Raw genomic sequence first — 9178 nt, 5'->3', positions numbered from 1 at the left:
GCCGCTGCTGCTTCTGCTGCTGTTGGTGGAGTGTGATGGTGGTGGTGAGGACGGTAGTGTAGTGGCAGTAATGTAGTGTGGGTAGTAGAGTAGTATTAGGTAGTAGTGGTGTGGCAGTAGTAATAGTAGTGTAGTAGTAGTAGTAGAGTAGTAGTAGTAGAATAGTAGTAGTAGTAGTGTAGTGTAGTGGTGTGGTGGTGGTAGCTACGAACGCGTAGAGGGGGCAGGAGTCGAGGTAGAGCGCGTTCGCGCGACGCCGTGAAAGCGACGGGTCGGGTCTCTTTTGCGAACGCCGTGTTGCCAGTTTTCTCTCTATCTCTCTCTCTCTTTTTTTTTTAGGAGCGATCCGTACAAAAATTTACGATAAAATATACGGATACGTCCTGGCCTCGTGTCAAGTATTCTTTTCGAAATTTTCTCTATCTCTTCTCTTTTTTTTTTGTCCTTAATTTTTTTTTTTTTCCTTTCTTCCTTTCCATCGTAACTCTGCCTAGAAATCCCCTCTCCTATCCCTTCTCTGCTCCTCCCCCACTAACCAACGTTCGATCGAATACTGATATATACGAGATTCGTACGAATATTTAACTAAAAATCGTTAATGAGACGAAGTACGTGACGTTATGTTGGAATAGAAACGGCACGCGCAACGCGTGTAAACGCCCTTATGCCAGAGAAACGACGGAATAACGGCAACGTCGAGAGTCGAGCGTCGATGAGTCGGCACGAAAATTCCGACGCAGGGAGAACGGGGAGTACTTCTCTGCTGTTCGCTTGCTTGCTCGCTGCTCTCTCGCTCGCTCTTTTGCTCGCTCGCTCGCTCGTTCGTTCGTTCGTTCGTTCGCCAACTCGTTGATTCGTTTGGCGCGCGTGTTTCTTCAATTTTCGAAATAACAAGTCGAAACGAGTATAAAAAAAAATAAAATAAAATAAATGAAAATACAAATATATATATATATATATATATATAATAGTATTTTTCACATAAAAAAGCGCGGGTCTTTTATGACGATAATAAAAGCATGGATGCGAGTGAGAAAACATGACGCGAATATGTATGTGTGTATATATATATATATATATACACACATATATAGAGCGAACGAGAGAGAGAGAGAGAGAGAGAGAGAGACATCGTCCATCGATCACGAAACGTCCGAAGAGACGAACTACGTCCGTTAGAAGAGCCACGTGACGCGCCTCTCTCCGGGTTGGTCGGGCGAAGCGCGGTCACGGCTTTCGAACCGGCCGCGCCATCCCCTCTCCCCCTCTTCCTCTCCGTTCCCTTATCTCGTTTTATCCGAAATCTCTCTCTCTCTCTCTCTCTTTCAGCTCATAATCGAGTCGAACTATAGCCGTCGATCGCAATGATACCAAAGGTAAATACGTTATCTGGTATAGAGCAGAAGTAACAACAGTAACAGTGATAGTAATAGTAATAAACAACAATAGCCGCAAGAATGTAACGGCAACGACAGAGCGGCAATAACAACAGGAGCAGCAGGAGCAGCAACAGCAGCAACAGCAGCAGCAACAGCAGCAACAGCAGCAGCAGCAGCAGCAGCAACAGCAGCAGCAGGCAGACCAGCCAGCTAGCCAGCTAGCCTGCCAGCCTGCCAAGCAGGCAGGCAGGCAGCAGGCAGACGAGGGGGATTGTGGTGGCGGACACGCACAGTTCGGTACGCGCTGGCAACTGGCGCGCCACGAGAGTTCATTGTCCCGTGCGTGCCCGCCGATGGAAGCCCCTCGACCGAAATGAGGGACCGGTGTTGGCTGTAAACTTGACGAGAGACCGAGGAGGAGGAGAATGTTGATTCGGGATATAGAGTAGTAAGAGGAAAAAAAAGAAAGAGGATTAATAAGAAAAGAGAGAGAAGGAGAGAGAAAGAGAGAGATCGTAAAAGACAGACAGAGACAGAGACAGAGAGAGAGAGAGAGAGAGAGAGAGAGAGAGAAATAAAGGAAAGAAAGAAAGAAAGAAAGAAAGAAAGAAAGAGATAGAATAAAAGAGAGAAAGACCGTGTCACGACGGGTCCTCTTTCGTACGACTTACCAGTTATCCAACTTGATCAGTTCCTCAGGCTTTTTCGTCTTACGATCGGCCTTAAGTCTAAGCGCCTGCGGATAGAGTTTCAATACGTGCTCGAACTGATTTGCCGTGCCCTCCGCAAAGAAAGTTGCTGTGTCTTTCACGGAAGCCATTGTGATAACTGAGCTTCGTGGAATGGCCGTTAGGGCGCAGCGACAGCGCCTCCGAGTAGCGCACCCGTCTCCGTCGCTTCGTCTCTCTTTGCGAACGAACTCTCTCTGTCTTTCTCCCTCTCGCTCGTTCGTTCTCCCTCTCTCTCTCTTCTCTCTCCGTCCTTATCTCTGCCTCCTCTACTATCTATCTCTCTCTCCTTCTCTCAAAGGGAACACGTCGGCGTTTGTCGCGCACGATACGTCGTCCCTCTCGCTCGTTCTCGTACTCGATCTATCTCTCTCCCTCTCCTGCTCGTATGACTCCAACTCCAGCGCTGTATCTTCCGTCTCTCTCTCTCTCTTTTTCTCTCTCTCTCACACGTTCTCGTCGTTGTCTCTATCTATCCGTCTCTGTCTCACTGTTTCTATCTCTCTCTCTCTCTCTCTCTCTCTCTCTCGCTCTTTCTATCTTCTCTTTCTCTCTTTCTCACTCGCACCTCCGTGCACGCCACCCCTCCTCCCGCCGCGGGAGAGGACCACGCGAGAAATCCTATTTTACCCTCTGCCTCGTTCGAATTCTCTCGGTTTCACCGGCGGCGGTGATACGCGACACACGCGTGGGACGCGTTCGGAAAGACGCGCGCGCACACACTATCGACGAGGAAGAGAGAGGACGTTGACGACGACACCACCACGACAACGCGACTACGACTACCACCGACGACGACAACGACGACGACGAGGACGACGACGACGATGACGACGACAACGGGGACGACGACGACGGCAGCGACGGCGACGACGACGACGACGACGACGACGACGCACGTCGGCCGAACTTCACCTCGCTTCTCGTCGCCTTTATATATTCTTCTTCTTCTTTTATTTTCTCTCGCAGCACTCTTTCCTTCACTTATATCTTTCCTCTATCTACTTTCCTTCTCTGTCTAACGGAGTACCCGTAGTACGTATTACGCTTTTATCGTCTTCTCTCTTCTCTCTCTCTCTCTCTCTTTCTCTCTCTCTGTCTTTCCTTTTTTACTATAAGTACGTGCGTGTCTTTCTTTCTTTCTTTCTCTCTCTCTCAATCCAACTTTTCGATCGGGTTTACTCCCGAAATGCTCCCTTTACACCAACCGCGGCCCACACAAAACGAAATAATATGGTATTAATACGATATTATGATTGAACGATACTCTGTCGTTGTTCTTCCGATTCGACTTGACTTGACTTGACTTGACTTGACTTGACTCGACTCGATTCGATTCGACTAAACTCGACTCGTCGTAAAGAAGTCACAAGCCAGACGACTAAGTCGGCGAGAGACGACTAAGGACTAAGAGACGACTAAGAGACGATGAGTAAAACTAAACCGACACGAGGAGAATGCACGCACACGTTAGAAAGAGGAACGCGCAGCAGGGTAGCGGAACGAAGTCTTGCGCGTACCCTAGTCAGGGAAAATCACCGTGGTTACACACCAAGAGCTCGCCTTCGGACCTCGTTCGACTGTCCCGGGTGGGGAGTCGCGACTCGACGTCGCCAATAGGGAGCAGCACCGCTCGGCGTGTTTCTGCCCCCCTCTCTGCCCTCCCACCGATTCCAATATCCTCCCTCTTTCTCTTTCGTTCCCCCACTCCGCCAACCTCAACACTTCTCTCTCTCTCTCTCTCTCTCTCTCTCTTACTCGCTCCAGCTGTCGTCGCGTCCTTCCACCACTCCTTCCACGCTGCCCCACTCTTTCTCTTTCTCTCTCTCTCTCTCTCTCTCTCTGTTATTTCAACCGAAAATTTTCTTTACTACTAAACCACCACCACTACCACTAGTAGACTACGTACTGACGTACATGTAACATCTATCCCGAGAGATTACGCTCTCGCGGAGCGACGATGACAATACCAAGCCGATACTTCGCCTTTCTCGACACTTCTATGAACGCGCCAGCGCGAGCCTTGACGTTGAGCGACCTCAGTGGCCGGATTAGAGAACGCGTTCTCTTTTACAAAATCTATTATAATCTCCTTTCTCCTTTCTATATATATATATATATATGTATGTATGTATATATATATATACACACACACATATATACACATTTATATATCTCACGAATTTATTCGATATTTATCATATTCGAACGCGCGAATACCGATATTATTATACATTTTCCTTCACTCCCTCGTGAATCAAAAAGAGAGAGAGAGAGAGAGAGAGAAAGAGGTAGAGAGAGAGAGAGAGAGAGAGAGAGAGAAAGATAGAGGCTATGTGTGTACGAAGAGCGCGTGCGAATCCCGGGCCGGATGTACGCGCGAAGTAACGTGTCGCCCTGATCCCCACTCCGACGCTCCTCTCCGTTTCCCCCTCTACTACTCTAGCTCGACTCTCCTCTTTTTATCTCCCTCTCCCTCGCTCTCTTTCTCGCTCTCGCTCATACCGCGTACGCACGCTCGAGAGAAACCGAGCGGTGTACTTCGATCGGCCGCCGCGGGGGACTACTACAGCCGCGTTCGCTCTTCTACGGGGGTGCGGAGCAGTGCGGTGTGGAGCCTTCTCTTCGTCCTATTTAACTCTCACGGCTCTAGAGAGATCGTTCCGTCGGTTCGTTGTAGCACCAGGACACTCCGTAATCGACGCAACATTGTTTTTTGCTACCAACGGCTTCCACCGTATCTCTCTCTCTCTCTTTCTCTCCCCCCTCCTCTCTCTTTATCTTCCCTCTCTCTTCCTTAACGAGAACGTTACAGCTGGCTCTTATGTATATCATATATAATTCTCTTTGTATGTACTACACATACAACGTGTATATCTACTACAGGAAGGACGACTCGCATACCACTCGCTCGTTCGTTCGCTCGCTCGCTCGCTTACTCGGCCTCCGATCTATGGCCGTATTTCGAAGCGAGCGACGAGGACGCGGATAACGAGTAAGATAGAAAGAGACAGAGATACAGGCAGAGGTCGAACACGAAGCAGCTCGTTCGTTTCGAAAAACGGGAACGCGCCACGGCAGGCAACGCGCAGTGCCGATCGCTGGTTCGTTCGCTCGCTCGTTCGTTCCAACTTCGGACATTTTCGGTCGTCTTCGGGCCCCCACTCTCGTCCGTCGCTCGCTCTCCGGCATCGACGAGTCGACTCTCTCCCCGCATATCGCTCTGCACTCCCTTGCAGCACGCCCCCTTTTCCTATCTGTCTATCTACCTCTCTCTTTCTCTCTCTTTTTACTGGCAGAAAAGGATATACAAACGACGACGACGACGACAACGACGACGACGACGATGATGATGACGAGGATGACGAAGAGATCGCACCTTTATTTTTCGCTACGAAATATATATTCTTCTTATCGCAACGTCGACTCTTTTTCTCATCGCTAACCTTACTTTTCACCTTTCTTCTTCTTCTTCTTTTTCTTTTTCTTCTTCCTTATCCACCTATTCCTCCTTTCTACGTATCGTCATTTATTTCCTTTCCTAGGAAAGCCGCTCAACGGCAATACGCTTCGGCCGACTCTCGATCCCATTGCCTTCGTCCAAGCCGAGATCGATATTAATGCCGGCGGGGCTAGAACGTACCATCATCGTCATAATAGGCTTACACACACTCTCTCTCTCTCTCTCTCTCTCTCTCTCTCTCTCTCTCTCTCTCTCTCTCTATCTCTATCTATCTATCTATCTATCTCTATATCCAGTAACAACAACAATAATAATCCTTGTAATTAGCCATTTTGTAATTAGCCAATTTTTGGCTAAAGGCAATGCAAAACGAAACAAAAAAAAAAAAAAAAGAAAAAAAAAGGAGTAAAAAGAACAAAAACGTCGCATCAACGTCAAGTAAAAAATTACGTCCGAGAAATCTTTTTCTTTTATTCTTTTTCTGCTCTCTTTCTTTTTTTCATTTTGTTGACAATTAGATCTCACAAATCTTCTGTTACAACACGTGCCAATAGATCTTTCAGTCACGAGGGTTGATTCGCGACAGAGTTACCGAAGTAAATACACACGTACATACGTATACGTATGTTTGAATTGCTCGTACATACGAGAGACAGACGTCTGTACGTACGTATGTATGCATGTACGCATGTACGCATGCGCGGCAATAGTCACGTGACTTAATCCCTGCAAATGGGGTCGCGGACTGATCGACCCTCTCTCGCGGTCGCGTTCTCCTCGACGTTTTTCGAAAAGTTATCGCTCTTTCGAAACATCTCACGCAGATAGCGTAGCCGATATAAACGGGCGGCACGATTATTTCCAGACCGGATGTCAGGACCGTTGCGAAACGTGCGATTACTTACGGAATTTCTTATTAGCCACGGTAGGACGCGTGATAATATTCTCGCGGGATTTTTAACTACCCGAGAAATATCTATCGTACCCTTTCTTTCTTTTTTTCATTCTCTTCACAATTTCATCAATAGAATAAATCGTTTTAAGATTAAAATGAAGAAGTCGTGGGAAGAGTATTGAAACTTTTCGCCTTTTGAATTAGAAAAAAAAGAGGGAGGAAAGAAAAAAATAGATGAGATCTTTACGATAATTTTTATAAGAATAATATATATATATATACCTTTTTTTTTTAGAAATTACACTTAGAAACGTTATACTTATATTATATAGTTATACTTATATTAGTATATCATCACATAGTGTACGTTCTTTTTAATATCAATACCTTCGTAATAACAGTTTTTAAATATTTAATAAGCTACGTAGTGTTCAAAATTAATAATATATATATATATATATATATAAATTTTTGATAAAAATGTTGATAATTAACGTTGACCAATTAGAAAGGATCGATCGAACCGATCGTTGGCGAGTCTATCGCGCGAATAAATACGAATACAATGTTTCGAAGGACATGGAGTGCGTATATAGTTTTGACGCATGCGCAGAGACGTAATGTGCGCTTGCTTGTTCGGATATTATAATCGGTCGTTCTGTCGTATGAAAACGTGAAAAAGACAGAAGAGTGTCGTCGGTGGTGCGACACGTAGGAAGAATTAGTTTCGCTTTCGTCTATAGCCCACCGTACCTTTACTATTGCTACTGAACATTACATACATCTTTATACTACTACATTACTACTGCAACTACATCGTTATACTATACTGTCCACACTGACGGCACTACTGGCGTAGTTTTTGCTATATACTAGTGAACTATTACATCTTTATACTACAACTACTACTTTACATCGTTATCTATTACTATACACACTAACGTAACTATTGCTCTATCCGCTTGTACACAGCTACTGAACTACTACATCGTTATAACTACTACGTACGTCACTACTGCCGTTACTGTTACTACTATCGCAGTACTCTACTTATGTGTTCGCTAACGTCGACATACATCACTACTATGTATGCGTTGGCTAACGTCAGCATATACTGCGGTACCACTACTATCAACCATTGCCGTCGCCCATTACGGCTGCTCGATGCAGCCAAGAGCGAGCAGGCAGGCAAGCAAGCAAGCAGGCAAGCAGGCAGGCCCGTACGCAGTACTCGTGGAAAGTACCGAACGTGATGTCGGCTTATTCCTCGGTAACTTTCCATCGTATCGAGCGTAAACGAAGAAAGTTTTACCGAAGCAATGCGACAAAAAGTAACAAAAAAAAAAAAAAAAAAAAGGAAGAAAAATCTATAAGAATCAATGAAAATAAATTTTTCTTTCCGTTTTCTTTTTTCTTTTTTTTTGTTTCCTTCTTCAAATTACATTTCCGAGTAATCGTTTGATTTTTTTTTTTGCTTTTTTCTTCTTCTGTTTTCCTCCTTTAAATGATATTTCGGATTAATTATTTCACTTCTTCGTTCTTCTTTTCTTGTTTCTTTTTCTTTGTTATGCGAATCTATGGATTTATTTCGAAGGTTTTGGTAAAACTCCAACGTGTACTTACTTTTTTATTTATTTATTGACCAAATATAGTTATAAAATAGAAAAGATATTTTTTAAGAGATTAGTTTCTTATCTGTAAAGGGAATAATCGTAAAGGAGAGAGGGTTAGAATCCTAAGTTTCATCCTTTGTCCTCAAATTTTAGAAGATTACTTTTAGAATTCTAATCTTTAAAAAATTTTTAAATACTTTTCAAGGATATCTACCTGGTGAGCAGTATACGCAGGTATACGCAGGTAAACTTTGTCTATTGATAGCAGACATTGGAAAATAAACTGTTAGGTTGGAAAATTTTATAACTTTGACGGATCTGACGGCCCATCGTGTTTTTGCGATTGTTCCCCCTTGCTTGCTAAGTAGATGGCGTTGGTCACGGCTGATAAATGGTAGGGATCTTAATGGGACAGATGGCGTCTATTATCTTTTCGTTTTTCGATCGGTTTCTAGGGATGACAGTTATTTAGTGTTCTTTTTATTTATTTATTTATTTATTTTTTTTAACAAATTCATAAACAAAATCTCTGCGTAATACAAGGAAAAGAAAAAATAGAGAATCGAAATAATAAATTCAAGAAAAATACTTGGAGAAACAATATTGTATCGAACATTTTCTTAAAATCCAAGAAACAAAAAATCCTACTTTACTGAGATTACAGATAAAAAATATAACGCGCTAGAGTGATTGCGCTTCTCAGCCTTAGACAATTGTTTGCTATTATATCACAAAAACAAATTCATCGGAATTTATTAGCAAAAGAAAAATACAGAGCATTGAAATGATTTAAGGAAAAACGTTTATGGAGACAATATTATCTCTCAAAGTTCTCTCAAAGTTCTCTCCAAAATTAAAAGAGGAAAGAAAAAGCGAAACAAAGAAATAAATAAAGGAGTATAGATCAAAAATGGCGAAGATCCACGGCAATCCTATTTAAAAGAAATACGTCCTTGCGACAGTAGAATCGAGGTTTGCCAGGGAATACCCGATTCCGAAGTTACGGGTAAAGAATTGCCTGCAGGAAAAGGAAAGGCAAACGGCGGGAGGGGAGGGGGGTTCGAGCGGGAGAGTGGGGGAGAGGGATAAGGCCACGAGAA

The 9178-nt window shown here is 44.1% G+C and overlaps 1 protein-coding gene and 2 long non-coding RNA genes across 3 annotated transcripts in view; 1 reads left to right on the top strand and 2 right to left on the bottom strand.

The window, feature by feature from the left end:
- The window catches only part of LOC122630221, a 14106-nt gene extending 10338 nt beyond the window's left edge, over positions 1 to 3768 (bottom strand). Inside the window, exon 1 of the mRNA XM_043814495.1 lies at positions 2051 to 3768. Coding sequence (XP_043670430.1) covers positions 2051 to 2199 — 149 coding nt within the window. The 5' untranslated portion in view covers positions 2200 to 3768. The remainder of the gene's footprint in view (positions 1 to 2050) is intronic.
- The window catches only part of LOC122630225, a 19108-nt gene extending 14857 nt beyond the window's left edge, over positions 1 to 4251 (bottom strand). The window contains exon 1 of the long non-coding RNA XR_006327434.1: positions 3833 to 4251. This is a non-coding gene — a long non-coding RNA (uncharacterized LOC122630225). The remainder of the gene's footprint in view (positions 1 to 3832) is intronic.
- On the top strand, positions 1394 to 7800 carry LOC122630226. The gene is made up of 2 exons (XR_006327435.1): positions 1394 to 1827; positions 7438 to 7800. It is a non-coding gene; the product is annotated as an uncharacterized LOC122630226 (long non-coding RNA).
- The last annotated feature ends 1378 nt before the right edge of the window (positions 7801 to 9178 follow it).

This window comes from Vespula pensylvanica, chromosome 6 (genome assembly GCF_014466175.1).
Source record: "Vespula pensylvanica isolate Volc-1 chromosome 6, ASM1446617v1, whole genome shotgun sequence".
Classification (NCBI taxonomy): domain Eukaryota; kingdom Metazoa; phylum Arthropoda; class Insecta; order Hymenoptera; family Vespidae; genus Vespula; species Vespula pensylvanica.
Note: the sequence above shows the minus strand (reverse complement) of the source record. Positions and strands in the feature narration are given on the sequence as shown.